This window comes from Oxyura jamaicensis, chromosome 9, assembly GCF_011077185.1.
Source record: "Oxyura jamaicensis isolate SHBP4307 breed ruddy duck chromosome 9, BPBGC_Ojam_1.0, whole genome shotgun sequence".
NCBI classification, from domain to species: domain Eukaryota; kingdom Metazoa; phylum Chordata; class Aves; order Anseriformes; family Anatidae; genus Oxyura; species Oxyura jamaicensis.
The window spans coordinates 14,638,463-14,655,896 of record NC_048901.1 but is presented as its reverse complement, the minus strand read 5'-3'; the positions used below and the strand labels follow the sequence as shown (position 1 = coordinate 14,655,896).

At 47.7% G+C, this 17,434-nt stretch overlaps 1 protein-coding gene across 8 annotated transcripts in view; it reads left to right on the top strand.

Moving 5' to 3' along the window:
* Positions 1 to 17,434, top strand: part of IL1RAP (interleukin 1 receptor accessory protein) — a 45,832-nt gene that overhangs the window by 8,897 nt on the left and 19,501 nt on the right. For 2 of the 8 annotated variants that reach the window (XM_035334546.1, XM_035334547.1), the window contains exons 1-3: positions 4,419 to 4,504; positions 7,152 to 7,219; positions 16,912 to 17,197. In XM_035334546.1, coding sequence (XP_035190437.1) covers positions 4,434 to 4,504; positions 7,152 to 7,219; positions 16,912 to 17,197 — 425 coding nt within the window. In that variant the 5' untranslated portion in view covers positions 4,419 to 4,433. Of the gene's footprint in view, positions 1 to 1,862; positions 1,977 to 4,417; positions 4,505 to 6,494; positions 6,537 to 6,793; positions 6,831 to 7,151; positions 7,220 to 16,911; positions 17,198 to 17,434 lie in introns of those variants that run through there. The other 6 variants (XM_035334543.1, XM_035334544.1, XM_035334541.1 and 3 more) reach the window with 5 other exon arrangements.

Genomic DNA, 17,434 nt, shown 5'->3' with positions numbered 1-17,434 from the left:
TTAACCCACGTTGGTTGAGGATTTTTTTATTTTTATTTTTTTCCTGTGCAAAGATTAGTTTGTCAGTTTATTTTCTGCTGGGGCAGCACACGGGTGTTTCTTGGAGCTCTTCTTTCACTATAACATCGCCATCCAAAATAGAAGCATTGTCTGGCTTCGCATAAGGTCTCAGCTCTCTTTGAAGCTCTGTTGGAAGCTTTTCATTCCCTGGCTATTCAGACTTAAAAAATAGAAAATCTTGGCTGGATACCTTTTGCCTGAGCACAGAAGTGCTCTTGTCGATTGGTGTTTGAACTGTTTGGTGGCCAGCATGTATGCATTAGTAATCTGTGCTGTTTGATTTCATAGCTGTGGCTCAGCCTGTCCCTCTTCAGCCCACTCCGCAGATCTCTCTCTAACAGTCACAGCTGTTTATTTGTCCTGTCCAGGTGTGCATGCATTTCTGAGAGATGCTGGATTATTGAACTAGTTTATTTTAAATGTATGAAATGCACTCTGCTCTGCCTGCTAAGCAGCTGCTGGAGTATAACCAGTGGCACCCTGGGCTCCAGCAGAGCAGTGTGTAGGATCTGTAGCACTTCTGCTTTGCCAAGCCCTGAGAGGACCCCACAAGAACTGAAAAGGAAATGCAGCAATGCTGGCTTTCTCCAGATGTATCTTCAAGACCTCTCTTCTCCTCTCTGCCTGTCTGGGTCATTTTCCCTTTTTTTTTTCTTTCTTAGTGTGTATGCGTAAATGGCCACTTCCTCTGAATCCTGCTTATTAGCTTTAAATCTTTGGAGCTGAAAGGACTCAGGAGATGGTATCTAAATGTCAATAATACATCACAAATTTCCTGCTTGGCAGTCACCTGTGTGACCCGAGCAGATGAGCAGTGGTGGGGCCAAGCCTTGCACCACCAGAAAGTTCCCGGAAATGACTTACTCGCAGGGAACCTCTTCCCACTTTCCCCTGAGCCTCTGAGCTCAAGGCTGCTCTCTGCTTGCTGGAGCTTTTGGCCAGCCTTCAACGGGCACCTTGCTGCTGCAGTTTGCTTTGTTGGGTTGAAGCAGAAATAGCTTGGGAGTTGTTCTGTTCCCCACTTCCCTGTGTGACCCGTAGGGTGATGCACCTCTGCGTCTTGTTCATCCATGGGATGGTATGTCTGCTGTCAAAAAAAAGTGGAAGAAAAAAGGCTTCTTGAGGCCTTGCCTCAAAGGATGTCCTTAAAATCAAGGTGGTGAAAGGATCGTGTCCTTTCAGGACAGCAGGGCTTTAGGATGATGTGCAGGAGGAAATGAAATCCTTCTTTCCTCCCGCTCTGACGCCCTTTGTGTAGGCAGGCTGGCTTTGGGCAGGGCAGTGGGCTCCGGCTTTCCCTTGGATCAGCTGCCAAGCACTGGAGGCAGGCGCGTGGGACTCCCGTGAGTCCCAACAGAGCACAGCTCCTGTGGGCCCAGCTTTCCCCTGGGATCTCAGGTGTGGCATGGGATGCTGACGCATAGCAGACTGCAGCCCTGCTAGCCTGGTGTCATGACTGGGAGCTGGCAAGGAACTGGCTGAGCTACTGACCAAGAAGATCACTTCCAGGTCAGGTTTCATTGGTTTGTTTCTTTAATTATTTTTTTGGTTGGGTGGGGAGTAGTTGCTCAGTAGACCTGGGTGTAAAGCTGAGTGTGAGTGCTGTAGCTTCCAAGTGCTTTCAGTGCTGGTGTAACAGAGACCAGCTCTGGCCAGAGAAGACAGAAGCCTTGTGCTAGCAGCAGGGGAGCTGTCTCACCAGGGCAGCTTTCCATCAGACTCCCACTGGTTTCATTGCTTCCCCTCTCTGCAAAAGGAAGTGTTTAATAGTTGCTGTGATTTTAGCTGGTAGAGAAAGTTTGTCCCCGCCCAAATCTGTTTCCTTTGCTTTTGATGGTATAAATTGCCTTTGTAATAGAAACGCTTCAGAAGGAAATGCTTTCAGCCTGCTCTGCTGTCAGGTGCACAATCGCCTGGTGAGTTTCTGTGGATGGGAAAACTGGGGGGGTGGAAGGGCTACAGGGACAGCCACGGGTAATATGCAAAGCTTGTGGCAAAAGTGGGGTTTCCGTGTTGGTCTCGCAGTCCTCGCACTGGATGCGTCACCCTAGATGTGCTGACTAGGTCACACTTGCTGCTCTCGTGCTCGTCCCTGACAGAGGGATGGGTTTAGCCCTTGCACAGCCTGCCAAAATTTGTCTGGCTCATGGAGCTGCTGCAGAAGGGGCTCCCTGCACCTAGGGGAGAGGCAAGTATTTTTTTTAAGGTGAGTCTTTGGGATCCTTTGGTCAGTGGGACTGTGTTTGAAGTGACGTGACAAGGCTTGTGAGAGAGAGCAGGGAAGTGTGCTCAGCTGCTTGTGGTGGTCATTATCAAAGCACTGCTGGCTTAGTGTTGATGAATGTGCTGCTTCATCCTGGAGAGGGAAGGCTGGACTTTCAGAACCTGTCATCTCTCCTTCAACTCATGTCTCCAGGGGCTTCAGTGTAATGCTACATTTGCTTGGGAGGGCTTTCAAAGGACTGGCAAACTCACTGCAGGAGCGGCTTTGCTTCGGGCAGGGACAAGAGTGGAAACCCTGACTCTGTAGCAGAGGCTGGTGCTGCTCAGCACTCCAATGGCCTCGGGAGGAGAGGCAGAGGCAGCATGAGCTGTGCAAGTTCCAGCTAAGTGGCACCAAGGTTTATGCTACAATAATCCCCCCTATTGTCTGCATTGGTCCTAAACGTACTGAAAAGCAAAAATGTTCCCTGGAGGGCTGAAAAGCCTTTTCCCACTCAGTGTTTTTCTCTTTCTGTTACTTGTCTGCAGCTGCCTTTGCAGCCTACCCTTTGTCTGCCTTTTGGGTTCTCTAAATTTGCTTTGATTGTACACGTAAGAAATCACAGTAAATGCATCAAGCAGCCTTCTCCAGCACTGTGTAAGGATGCAGGGACCCTGGGCTCATGTGCACAGGGTGACATGGGAGCAGATGAGCCCTGCCCATCTCCTGCATGCTGGCCCTGCTGTGCAGCACGGCACTGCACAGCCAACTTGCCTGCCAGCAAAGGGAGTGGGGCTGTCTTGCTGATGCGTGCTTTGAAACCCTTTGCAGCATCAGCCCAGAAGTTCGTTCCCTTACTGGTGCCCTGAAGAGTCCCAGACCTATTTATTTTAGAAGCAAAGCAACTCTGAAGCTGGCCTACTCTGTTTTTAGTTTGTCTTCCTTTGTCCTCCTATGTCAGCATTCCTCTTCTTAGAGCCAGTCCTGTACTCTCAAGTCCCTTTGACTCAGAGGGGCTTTGGACAGAATTACATAATGAAAAATATGTAACACCATTCAAATGACCAGAGCAGTTTTATTTTTCTCCTCTTCCCAACAACTGTTTTATTTTAAATGCCCTTTCAGCCAGAGCACTTAGTGACGATGTTTTGAAGGGTGCTTTTGTTCTGTGTACAGTAGTGTGACTTCAGTGAAAAGCAAAAAGGCTGTCAGATCTCTCCAGGTGCCTGTAGTTAGAAGGGACAAAGGCAGTTTCTTAAAATATGGCATTGTTCTGTAGAATTAGTATGGTTGTCCTTAAGAATAAGTGTACAGTGGCTACTTTGAGAGCAGCTCTCTTCATTAATTGTTTGATATATGTCTTTGTTTTTACAGTTGTTGGGAAAACACAGAAGCTTTGTGGGGTCTGTGTTGCTAAAGGCAATAGTGAACAATCCCTCACTTAGGTCTGTTTGGGAAAGGTATTTTAACAAAATGTTTTATATGAAAATACTACGTGTTTTGGTGACAGTAAATCTGCTTTTAGTCAGTATAAAATGCAAAACTAACCTTCTCCACCACCTTGGTTTTGAGAACAGGAGACCCCACCATGACCATGCTCCCCCTGCTCCTTTTCTTTCTTGCCCAGTAAGTGGAAGGTGAAAGTTTGAAGAAGAAAGCGCTCAGAAACAAAGAGAAAGAAAAATTCCTTAATAGAATTCTTAACGGCAGTGATGAATTGTTTTCCCCAACTGCTCTATGAATTATTATTAACATGTTAATTTATGGAGGCATTAAGAACACTTCAGAGTATATTGGTCTCGTGAGAAGTTCCTGGAGTGCTGAGGATGTATCTGAGCTCGCCAGCCTTCTTCTGGCTGCTCTGATTACCTGCTGTCTAGCTGCTGTGTGATTTCTGAGCTGGTATGCTCCTCTGCTCACTGATTTATTCCTGGCTCCCATTAGGGTTTGCTTTTTGTGCAATTTGCCTGTATGCCGGAGGTGAGGTCTGTGACCTCTTTGGGTGAATGCAGCTGGGGGAGCCCCACCAGCGCAGTTTGGGGTTTGCCCTCCCTGACCTCTGGCTCCTCGGTTGTAGCCGGGGGTGCTGGTCTTGCAGGCAGTGATGCCAAATTGTGCAAGAAGTTAACCAGTCAGTGCTGCAGTTGTCACGTACTGGTAAAATTACAACATGCTTTCCGGTGTCACGAAACAAAGAAGCAGGTTGCTGGAAAAGGCTGAGGAAAAATCCTTCTGTTCCTGGTAAGAGCGGGTGGGTTATAGTGTGATGGCATTATGTTCTTACAGCATTACAAAACCCATCTTTTCTGTCTGCGACAAAATGGGTGCAACGCTCTCTCCATGATGTCACGGGCAGAATCACATTGTGCTTCTGGGGATAAATGACTGCACTGTGTGGCCATAGGACTGTTCTGTGAACACCTTTCTCTTTGGAGTACGTCACAGCTTTTTGGGCCATGTAAGTAAAGCATCAGAGTTCTAGCAGCATTGAGGGGGTCTTTCAGCTTTTAAATGCTGGTGTGGTCAGCGCATTGAGGAGGATGTGTCTGCTCCCCTCAGCCAGCCTGTGGTTCAGTGCCCTGTGGATTTCATAAAGTGTCAGAGCAGCCAGGGTTGAGGCGAAACGATTCCCATTCCAGTAATGGAGAAATTGCTGTAATCTGACAAGCTGTGTGTCTGTCTCCACTGATAAAAATCTCTGGAGAGCCTGGAATGAACCAGAGGTAAATCAAGCTGTGTAGGGCTTCTGACTTCATAGCTAGGTAGAAAAAGAAATGAGAATTTCCATCCTAGCAGGCAGAATACAGGAATTCTAGATACCTTGCTCTTGGGAACAGAGACCTAGTGGCTCTGAGACCGCTGAAAGGAGTGTGTTCTTACAAGCAGTTAATGGATGTAAATATTAGCTCACTGCAGAGTTTATGTATCACTGAGTGAAACGTAGTAGTTTATTTTGGCCTCAGGCCACATGAATAGCCTTGCTCTAAAGGAGAGAAACTCATCCAAAGTCAGTAGTTGCTCCTGCTTGCCTGGTCAGGGCTGAATTCAGTCTGATTTGTGCAAAGCACAGGAGAGAATCAGTGAAAAATAAGGGTGAATTAGGACATGTTGTGCACTTATCTAATGGCAAATGGAGAGGGAGTTGTGAGGAATCTTTATTATGGAAATGATCCCCTGCTGTTTATATGCGCTCTGTTCCAGCATCTGAATCCCCAAAAGCTCTTAAATTTCAACCAAAAGTGCAATGCACTGGTTCTTTCTCACCGAGCTGATGGTGCAAAAATGTTTCATCCGTTCTTGATCATTTCCAAAGGGTGGATGTACTTAATCATGTTTCTTCCCCATGGAGGCTTCCTGGGTGACACTGGAGGTGGTTATAGATGGTTGTAGTGGGGGGTTTGGGTAGTGGCTGCCATGTCAATTTGGTGACAGAGGTAGGGGATGACCAGCTGTCTCAGCTGGACCCCAGGGAATAAAACTGAGCAGCTGCCCACAGGTTTCTGAAGGACTCCTGGCTTCCAGGGCAGCCAGGTGTGTAGGCTGTGCGGGGAAGAGCAGGCTTGCTCCAGATTCCCTTTGTCTCTTAGAGATGAGCCCAATGTAGGGAAAGTATTGTACAAAGGCTTTTCAAATCCAAGCATTGAAAAGGAAGGATTAAATATCTGCTGCTGGATTTCGAGTAGTTCACACATCCCATTCTTGTTAATACCTGCAGTCTGTGCAATCTTAGCCATTCTCCGCTTGTGCCTGAAGACCTTCAGCATAATGTGCGTATTATGGAGAGGCTTCTGAGGGATGTGTCTAAGGGAGCCCTGTGGCTTCTTTCCATGCCCTTGCAGTGCACTCTGATGGAACAGGCTTCTACGTCACCTCAGGAGTGTGCTCCTGGCAGTGACACTGTGTTCATTACTACATCTGCCTGGTAGGGCTGAGCTGCTTTGAGGTTCATCCTTTTTAACCACCTCTTCTCCCTCTGTGCTCCGACGGCACCCAGGAATCTCACGTGCAACCTCTGCTCCATTAACGAGAGTGCATGGTAAATGTCAGCTTTTGTGACTAGCAGCTTCTAAGTTGCTTCCTGGAAAACCTAGAAACACGGGGAAATTAAATCTAGTGAGTGAGCAGCTCTCAGAGCGAGCCGGACGCCAAACACCAGAGCACGTGGCAAGTGAAACTGGCAGCGTGCATTCATCTCAAATTACAGGAAACTGTGCTCCCTAGCAAGAGCTGAGAAGCCTGGGATTGTTTTCTGCCTGCCTTAGGAAGTACAAAGGTTTGTCTGGATCGCTTCTGAAGTGTGCATGAGTCTGGGACTCGTTGCCCCGTGTGGGGAGGGCTTGGTGGGGTGGCTGGCCTGTGGGGCCGCAGCAGCGTGCAGGCCCTGTGGACTTGCTCTGCCTGGGCCTTTGTTGTGCCCAGCTGTCAGGCTTGTGTTTGGTACAAATGTGCTTCCGCACTCTTTTTTTCTGAAAAACAAGTGTGTGCGCTGGCAGAATGAGGTTTCGGCAAAGGACCTCAGTATTTCAGGAGTCAAAGTTCAGGATTTCTCCCCTGCTGTATGTGAAAGGCAAGTAGCTTCCTTACGCCTTGTGTGCATGGGTATTGGCTGTTCCAGTGACTGAGTCAGTGAGTTTGGCTGTCCTCTAATGAGCTGTCACCTCCTAGGCTGGGAGATCTCCCGTGGGCAGGACAACACTGCCATGCAGATTGATGCTCTTCTTAGAGTATGTTAATGAAAAATATATATATACAAAAACTAAAGGATCTGTGGGTGGGCAAAGGATCTGTGGGAATAAACACATGCTCAGTTTTCTTAAAAAGTAACAAATGCCTGCAGCAATGAAATGTTATGGAATAACCAGAACCCCTTGGTGTACTGTGTTGGCAGGATGAAGATGGTCGGTGCCCTGCTGGTGATGCTGTGGCTGTGCATGGTCCCCTTCTGCAGCAGCTCTGGTAAGTGCCTGCTTATCCCAGGAAATACAGCAGAAGAAAAATAACTTTTGGTGATTTTAGGCATTTGCATGTATCCTGGATAAAATGGATGTGTGTAAAATGCTTTGTCTTTGTGTTTTACCAACGCTGGTTGTATGTAGGGGTTGTGTAGTGCTCACACACAGTGGCTATGAGCATGTTGTGATCGGGTACGTAAGCAAACTGATAGTGGAAACCACCATCTCTGACTAAAAGCGTTTTGCAAATTCAAGGCTCCCTGCTTGGTCAGCGTTGTTTTTCCCCTTCTGCAAGGGACAAAAACAGGGTTCAGCACGTGGCAGCGACTTGTTGTGGAGTTGCAGGCAGGACCTGGGCTTGAAGTCTTCTATTTCTGCTTGGATCCGGAGGGGACTGAAATTCTGGCTCTTGGCTTCTGACTCATGCATCAGCAACGCAAGGGGAGAGGGGAACTTCTCGGGTAAGAGGAGCTCTTGCAGCCGTCTCACTGAGTCACTTTCCTGACAGGAAATATGCTGTCATGCTCGCGGCTCCCCTGGCACGCAGTCAGCCGGGCTCTGGTGAAGAGGCAGATTGTGTGCGTCTCGGCTCTGGACTTCCTATTTGGGGGTGGAAGGAGACAGCACGATTTGCAGAAGGCAAGGGGGAGGGAGGAAAGAACAGGCAGTGGCTTTGAGGGGACAGCATTCAGAAATGAACCCTGGGGATTTAGCAAGCCCCCCCCAAAGTGCTTGTCTCTCTACAGTGCTGGCACACAAACAGCAGAGGAGAATGAATGCACGGCCCAGGTCTCTTCTGCTACTCCCCATGTGTTAGGAGTGCCTGGAGAAGAAGGACCCAGCCATGCAGATTCACTGCTCTCAGGGAAAATCCCTGCTTGTGTGGATTTCTGGACCTGCCGTTCTGTTGCCACTGACATGACGTCCTTCTGCTGTCACAGCAGTATGGTGACTTCCCTGGGCAGTCACTGCAGGGTTTTGGGAGCTGGGTCTGATGGGGTGGGGGCTGCCCAGGAAATTTGGCATCAACTCTGAAGGCCCAGAGAATGAGTCTGGCATTTGGGTTACACAGGTTTGTGCCAAGGGACCTGACAGAGCCCTTCCTGCTTTTCTGTGAGGTGTCTAGTGCTTTTTAAATATTCCTACTCAGGTTTTCTGTACAGGATAGTTAGAGCCATTGTGGAGTGTTGCAGGAAGATAAATGTCAAAGGGTGATGCATGGGACATACGACCACTTAAAACATTCCTTCAGCAAAGCCGCTATAGTGTATGCATTTAACTTTCTGGATGTCTGTGGATGGCAGACCCACTGTTCAGTGTAGAGTTTCTTTTTGTTTTGTGTATGCCATACGCCAGTTTGGCTGTCAGAACATCTACTGTTCTTGCTAACGGGCTTCCATGGCTGTTTGTGTTTGGATGGAGGGGCAGCCGCCTGTGCAACCCTCTGCTATGCTGTGCAGTTTTCTGTGGCTGGCATCGAAAGGCAGCTAAAGCCCGTTTCACCCCAGCAAAGCCATAAATAGTCTAGTGTGGGAGACTGGAAACACTCTGGTAATGGTACAGTGTTTGGGCAGTCTAATTTCTTCCTGAACTGCAGACGTTGGGGAGGGACCTCAGGGTGGATGTGTCCTGCAGCTGCCCCAGTGCTCTCCTGACACCAAGCAGGTTCACACAGGTGTGGGCCTTGCACGATGGCACCTGGGATATTTAGGTGCATTCAGCTGAAGTTTTTCAGATGCCTTGGAGCCCAGTTTCACAGGACTTTGTGTGGATGAGAGCTGGCTCTATGTATGGATATAAACTGTTTGCCTGGGCACCTCTGCTGGCTCAATTAGCATGGAGATGAGCCCCAGCTGACAAGGTGGATTGGGTTTGTGTCAGGGCATGGTCTGCTTGGGGAGGACAGAAGGGGAGGTGATGAGTGGAAGGAGCAGGCTAGTGAAGGTAGCTACCCAGTGTGGGGTAGAAACAGGCCTGGGGAAGGGAAAGGATTTGTCACTTCAGCTGGATGCATAAATCTACTACTTGTTCATGCTGTGCACATGGGCAAATATCTTCTGGTCTTGAAAGTATATATAATCTGCAGTGCCTGGGTTTGAATTCCTTACATGTGACCTCAGGGACACTGTTTGCAATGGTATTCAGGGTCTTCTGCTTTCCTTGTCTCAGTTAAGTTATCCTGAAGGTGGAAATAAGGCTTGGATCTCTACTTGTGTTGTACAATGCTTAATGAACCCAAATGTTTATATAGTCAGAAAAGACAGCAAAAACCACTGAACCTAGTTTCAATCTTCTGACTTCTACAACACTGGGGTGATGTAGATATACAGTGGTTTAAGAGATGAAAAACCAGTCTAAGACTGTAACAGTCAGTATGAATACAAAATAATGTTATCCCTTTGTCTTCAAACAAAGCTGGCCTGTGTTAGATACCAACTTAACAGGTAACAGCAGTCCATAGATAATCCTTTGGTGCCAGGAGGCACCGTGCTTGCGTAAGAAATTTTTCCGAGAGCTGCCCAGGGGGTATTGGGCAGGCTGTGTGGTAGGATGAGCTCAGCATGGGCTCAAATCCTGCATGGATTTATACCGACAGCTGTGACTGTAGGGCAGCCAGGAGCCCTGGTCTGGCCTGGGAAGTCAGCTGCCTCCTGCACTACCTCTCGAGTGCCAGTCTGCACCCTGTGTCTCCCTGCTCTCTGCAGAGATGCAGAGTAGTTACTTGTGGCCAGGGGAAATCTGCGGATTAATAAATTACTGTCTGTAAAACACTTTGAAGATGGAAAGCCCTGTGCAGCTCCTCAGGATTATTACTGTATTGCTCTTATTCTACTGATGGGGTTCCAGTGGCCTTATTTTCCTTATGATTTGTGACAGCCCCAGAAGCTGAGAAGCTTATTTTAGTGTGTAAAGTCAAAAGAAAAATAGATTAAACTACATTATTGTCTTCTAAAGAGACTAAATCCCTCCCCCACCATCTTCTCCTGGGATTTCCTGACTTCCTCCTACTCTTCCCATCTCAGCTTCTTGCTGTCCTAATTTAGGACATGATTTTATAACCACCCATACCAGTCTGAGTTACTGCAGTTGTAGAAGTTTATGGCACTTGGAGGGCATAAAGTTGAGGGTGTGGCCCTGAGGTAGAGACAAAACCTGCAGGATGGAGCTACCCAGGGTGTCTATATGTAACTGCAGCCTTCAGCCTTGCTCTGTGTCAGCCAGAATCATGCCTGGCAAGGAGAGAGGAACAGTGTTCACTTCTTGGCCACAGAGAGGCTGAGAGGGGTGAATTTTGTACAGGTGACCCTTCTGCGTAGAAATGCAGAAACACATGAAAGAAAGCTCATCTTGGGAATGTCACTGTTACAGTATTAGATGGCCACTTCTACAGTCGCAGTGTAGGATCTTTTGCTGTATTTTAAGAAGGATGGGATACAGCCAAGACTCTGTCTCAGTGCAGTAACGAGGCTGCACAGGTTTAATTCTGCAAGTCCACGGCAGGGCCAGGAGTTCAGCCTGGACCTTGATCTGATTGGATGTCCTGGGTGTGTGGAAGAGTCCCTGCCAGCTTGAGCATGGTTCTATCATGGCAGGAATCAGGCAAACCACCTCTGCCTTTTGTATAGATAATATTGCAACAGGCTGTTCTGTTTTCTCTCTCTCTCTCTCTCTTCCCCCTGTGTTGCTCTACTTTGCTTCATGTGGCAATTTCCTCAATGAAGTGGGATGGAAAGTAGCTATTTGCTCCTTTTCTCCTTCAGGCTTTGAAGCAGTTCGTACCCCTATCTTTATCATTTTGATCTCATGGTGTTTTTTTTTTAACCTTCAGGAAAACATGTCAAGCTTGCTAGAGAAAACTGAATACTTTTTTTTTTGTGCCCGATTGCTGGAGGTAACCAAAACCCTCTGTGCCACATTCAGTAAACACAGCTTTAATCACAGAGATTGAAGGCACATAGCTTACTGTGGAGGAGTCTTAAGACAAACAACAACCACCCCTCTCCTCGTTACAGACTGCTTGATTGGTAAGGAGGCTCCCAGTCGAGAGCTATGGGCTCCATTACGGATTGGTCATTTTGGGATGTCATGCTCTGGCTGCTTTCTCTGAAGTCCTGACTTGTGCTGAAGTCAACAGAAGTTCACACAGCTTGTTTTTTGTGAAGAGGACACAAGCACAGGCTGTCACACCTGCTTGAATTAGACTTGCAGGACCTAAAGTTTATCAACCACATTGTATAAGTGCTTCTGAAAACACAATCTCTTTCCTCGTTCCTTTCTTGTCCATTCTGTGTATTGAAATGATAAGCATTCAGAGGGAGATGCTGCTCTGTCAGCAGCATCCCGTGGAGATGCTTTCACAGCAGCACTGCAGCTCAGCAGCACGGCAGGAGGAGCCCTGGGAGAAGCGTGGAGCCCCATAGCTGGTGCCATCGCAGCAGGATCTCACGCATGCACGCTGTGCCTTGCAGCTGATCGCAGGGAGGCTTGTGCCAGCACCACTTTGGCTTATGTTGGAGAGGCTGGGGGAAGGAGGCAGTGAGGCTATGACAGACTCTTTTTGATGTGTTCACAATGGAAGTCAGATTATAAACTCCTGTGGAGTTCATGCTGCTTCTAGGCTGAGCCTCCCAGGTGGTGCTGAGCTCCTTCCAACTTCCAAACCCTCTGACTAATATCTCTGCTTTGGAGATGGTGGGAATGGGTGCTAAAAGATAGATCTTGGCTGGGGCTACCCAAGTCCTCTAATACCCACTGATTTTAGCATGTTTGGATCTGCTGCTTCTCCCAGCTCAGGGAGATGCTCTCACTCACTCTGCTTTGTGCCACCCTTCCTCCGCTGTGTGTGTGGTCAGATGGCATACAAGCCAAGTGGAAGATGCTCTCCTGCTACGCTGCCTCATTTCTCAGCTGCTGAACAAAACATGCTGTCACGGAGCATGCTGTGCCACGCTCCTATGCAGGCTGCACATGTGAAAGCAAAACCCCAGACCTAGTGGAAGTGTGGGTGCTCCTGGCACCTGTGTGAATAGAAAGCGCACCCACGCGTGGTGGCTGGCCACAGCTGGTGCCTCCTTTACTCCGAGAGCAGCTCCGCTATTCGGCCTGGCTTCCTCTGCTTCCCACTCACTGGCAAACTGCTGTGCACTTGAAAGAGGGTGGTGGGATTTTTTTTTTTTTTTTAAAGGTGATAGTGATTAATTCAGTCTTAATTGCTTTCCTGGACCAGCTTTCTGCCTTATTGATACTCGTATCAAGCTAACCATTGGTTTGACTGCCCTCTGCACAGGGAGATGGGCTCAGCTCAGCTTTGCCTTAAGATAATGCAGAAGAAGAAAGTAGGAAGATGGTACAGCCCCCTGTGGAACTACTGGTGGCACAGTGTAGGGAAGAGCATCGCCCACATGTCAACACGGCCCCTCTCTGTGTGTGGCATGGGCCCCCTCCTAAGGATTAGAGACAACTATGAAGGACGCATCAATTTGGAAAGTGGTGGGCGGGATGATTTGTGCTGGTGTGGTGGATGGCCTGTCACAAGAGGGGCTCTATATTTCTTTGCAGAAATATTAGCTAGTAGAAGGCTTTTGTTTGTAGCCCCAGGAGAGGGACAGAGAGATGGGGTGGAAGCAGGGTGGAGCTGGTGGTTTAGTGGTGGAGATTTTATTTTCTTTAAATGGAGGTACCAAGAGTATACTTAAAATGACTGCACAGAACTGCCAAACAGGAGGGAGAAAAAAGGGCATTGTGCTTCTTGATGTGGCCTTGCTCTCTTCTTATTTATTTTTAATCCGTGGGTTCTGCAGTTTGTCTCCCCTTGAAAATCCAAATAATTGCACCAATTTTATCTCATTTTGACTGTGTGGGTGCTTCTAATAGGTGCTGCATGCGCATCTTGAAGGGAACGTTTCAGTTGGGTGTACTCAGTGTTCAGTTCCCTAGGGGGTAAATCAGTGCAGTAAATTAAAGGTTGGGAAAGGCTTCCTGAAATGTCTGTTTTCACCTCTGTGCAGCTAAGCAATATCATTATTTTTCTCTCCTTTCATTTTCTGCTTTGCGTCTGGAGAAGCCACTTTCTTCAGCTTTGTTTGGCTTCTGAGGAGCAGTCTGCTTTGGGATGCCCGATGTTGAAGGGTGTTGCAGCACCAGATTTTGAAATGGGCCAGATCAGACTGTTCCTGTAACAGAGGAGCTTGATGTCCCTGGTACGGTGGTAGATATTCCCATGAACGAGGGCTGCAACCAAGCAAGGAAGACACTTGGAATTAAGTTTGCTGATTCACGTATGTGTGCAAGCTACTTTTCAGTGTGTCAGGGTAGAGCTGTAGTGCAGCAGCCTGCTCATGTATTTATATTGAGGCACGTGAAGCAAGGTGGCCATCTGTACCATGGCCTTTCTGCCTGCGCTTTCTCTTCCTGTGCTGGAGGTGTTTTTTTCTACCATGCAGCCTCCCTCCATTCCTGCATCCCTCTTCCCAAACAGGACTGTGGAAACACCCTCCTCTAGGCTTCATTCAGTCTTGGAGCAGCTGGCTTGGGCCACACACCAGTGTGTTTGTCACCCAGCACTTCACCCTGTTGTGTGTTCCCAATCTCCTAACCTTCGGCAGTGTGATATTTCTGGTGTGCTCTGAGACCTGTGAAGCTCTGGGGCCTTAGGTGGATCACCCCCTGCTGGCAGAGTTTGCTGTCGATGCAGCAAATATATTTAAAAATACACATCTTTACATCTTCCTTACCTCTTTGCCTGCGTTGTCTGTCAGGGAAGGTGTTATGGGTCATAGATTGCTGCATGGTTACAGAGTGCTCAGCATAAGGGGTTCAGTTGAACCATGAGCAGTAATAAGAAAAGGAGGGCTGCTTTCATGTGTTCTGCAGAGGCACTTCTGGAAGATACATTTGTGTGATGGTGGATTTTTTTTTTATAGAATTTTCTCTCCTTGTGTTATGGATACAGTGCTGTTTGCTGCCCTGTGGAAGGGACTGTGGTATTACATATAGCTCCCGTAGCTTCACTGAGTCTCCATTTGTCAAGAGAAGCCCCCAGTTCAGAGTGTGAATGCTGATCCCACTTGATTTAAGCCTTGTCAGTGCAGTGGTAAGCACAACCTGCAGGCTCAAGCCACATGTCTGCTGCTGTGGTCTCTGTGTAGCAGCTTGCTATTGGCTTGGTTACGTGCTACACTTGGGGTTGAGCTTGGAGTGTGCAGGACACCTGAACACAACCTGACACGGGCAGCCTTAGGGTGTGTTGGCATTCCTGAAGTCACGTGAACTGGCCAGCTCTGAGACAAAATCTCCAGGTACTGCTCTTACAGTGCAGAACAACGGCCTCTCTTCCTCCCCCAGCTAAGAAAGCAAAGCCCATACAATGATGTATTTTTTTTCCCCTCTGGATTACTCAAAAGCAATATATTTATTTTCAATTACTCATTCAGGTAGAACGGGTAAGTAGTTTTACAATGCTGATTTATGAGCTCTTGCAAAATGCAAGACCTGCTCATGATTGCAAAATTCATTGATCTTGACTTCAGAATTTCAATATGGTAATTTTTATATAGTTTTCTTCCTCTCCTGTCCTGCTATTTGAAGTAATAAGGACGATTTTCCTTTTTGAAGCCCAAGAGGACACTGCAAAGTCAGGTGCCAGGAAGAGAACCTGGGTGTCCTGATGTACAGGCACAAGCCCGCCTTGAGACCTTGCTCCTTTCAGAGGGGAAGGCTTTATTTATGAAAACAAATGCCCCTCGCATGAATGCTAATGAGATCTTCATCATGCAATTAGAGCCAGGCACTGGCAGGCTCATTTGTCTTGTTTTTGACTACATGGAAACTGGACCTAATGCAGAAGCCTGACCAGCATGAACCAGCATACTGCTTCCAGTTGGCCTCCACCATGGTGGTGCTGGGTGACTCTGCACCTTTGCATGGTGTGAGGCTTCTGGTAGTGATATTGGTCTCTCAGAATGAGCCTTGTCACTGGCTGCAATAGCAGAGGTAGAAGGTGATGCTGAGCAGTTCTGCAAGAAGTATCTGTATGTCTGAGATGACGAGCTATGGCATTCCTCATGGCTCGGGTCTTGTTTTCCTAAAACTTGGACTCTTGTTAGCCTCACCATCTCCTCCCAGCCCATTTCACTGTCCAGATGTAGCACTCCATCACATGGGTGTTTGCCATAATGAAGCAGCCATGCAGTTTGTATTTACATTTATGTATAAAACAGCTAGAAAGCATTTCTATTATTATTGGCCCCAATTCTGCCTCCCCATGACTAAACACTGCTGAGCCACGTGAGTTAGCATTGCTGCCTTAAAGCACTGTCTTCTCTAAGGTTTCTATTTGCTTTTTTTAATTAAGTATGAATTTGGGGCCAAGCTACATCCTACTGTCTATTTAAGGAAGATAAAATGCCAGAAATCCTGCTTTGGGCCTGTGAAGTCAGTTCAGAAGAATTGGGCTCAAAGAGCATATTGTATTCTGTTTTTCCTTTCTGTCCAAGTTCTTCTAATATCTGCAAACTAGAGAAGCTTTGCAGTGCTGTCTCTGGGGTGGCTGCGACACCTCTCCTGGGGCAGCTGCAGGCAGCAACCCCTTTTCTGTTGGACTCTTAGGGCTCTAAGACATCAGCCTGCCCTAGCTAATGCCTTGCAGCAGCTGCAGGGATGTGCTGGGAGGTGTGCTGTGCCACCTCTGCCCTGTCAGCACGGGGACTTGGGAACAACCTGCGCATCCCAGGTTAGCTGGCACCCTGCTTTGCTCACACCCATCCCTTTGTGATGGGGCATCCTCGTGGCTGGGAGGAATAGGGTGGGAAGGAGCTCTTGGAAGATAAATGAGTGCTGAGCGTGCTGTTTGTCTTGATCCTATTCACTAGAAGCAATTTAAATAATAATAATAAAAAATCATTGAACAGCTTTTTCCTCTTGCTGCCCGGTTTCAGTCAGCCTGAGTCTATTGTGAGCTACACTGGTTCTGTTGGACAGTACTTGGGGAAAGCACTGGGGGGCTGCTTGTGATCCCCAAGCAAACCAGCTGCTGTCTCCTCCATAACGTCTCTCCTGCTCCTCAGCCTCCCTTCCCAAACTTTGCTGTAAACAGATGCTACATGTCACTTCGCATTTGTAGTGGTAGCATAGCATGCACAGGAGTTGCACAAATCCATCACAGAAGAGACAGTGCCTGCTCCCAGCTCTGCCAGCCCATCTTCCTCTGGCAGGGGCAATGGCCCATAGCTCTAAGGGATGGTTGATATTTGTGGTGCTCATTTTTTCCTTTTCTCAAGACACCTCTATTTCCATCTTCCCTCTCACTCTGCATGGATGGACACACCTCTGGCATTGTTTTCATGCAAATCTTATATTCCCACAGCAGCCATTTTTTAGGGTTGAATTCTCTTGGAGCTCTCTAGGAAGCCTGGTGTTAGGCAGGAATACGCAATCATATTCGTCTCCCATCATGACGGTACCTAGGAAGAAATATAGCAGGTCTGCAGATGAAAGTAGAGGTTTTCAGGTTCTCTAGAGTTCGTCACACCATTCTTGTTGTGCTTTGTGAAAGCCAAGTTTATTTCCACTCAAAACTCTAGATTTTTGCCTCTGATTTCAATGGAGACAGGACAAAGGGCTGTAGGGAACGGGGTGCAGAACTGATTTCCTCCTGCGGATGTGCAAGCTCAGGCACCTTGCTCTTCCTACTTGCAGAACGCTGTGATGACTGGGGCGTGGACACCATGAAACAGATCCAGATTTATGATGGGGAACCTGCCAAGATCAAATGTCCGCTTTTTGAGACCTTCTTGAAGTACAACTACAGTACAGCCCATTCTGCTGGCTTAACCCTGATCTGGTACAGGATTGGGCAGGACCGTGATCTGGAGGAGCCCATTAACTTCCGTCTCCCGGATAATCGCATCAGTAAGGAGAAAGACACCCTTTGGTTCTGGCCTGCTCTTCTCAATGACACAGGGAATTATACGTGCATGCTCAGGTAGGTTGTGTGGTACAGCTTCTGTAATCAAAGGTCTTTCATGGAAGCAGGCAAACAATGCTGGTAGCATCATATCTTTTTGTAGGGAGAAGAGCATTCATATAAGTGTTAATGGGAAAAGAATGTTACAATTATAAGACCACTCAGCACTGAGCCAATTTACATCGCAATAGTGCTTGGAGCCTTGCAAACGTTAATGAACACAACTCTCCTTGCTAACTGCAAGTGTCCATGAAA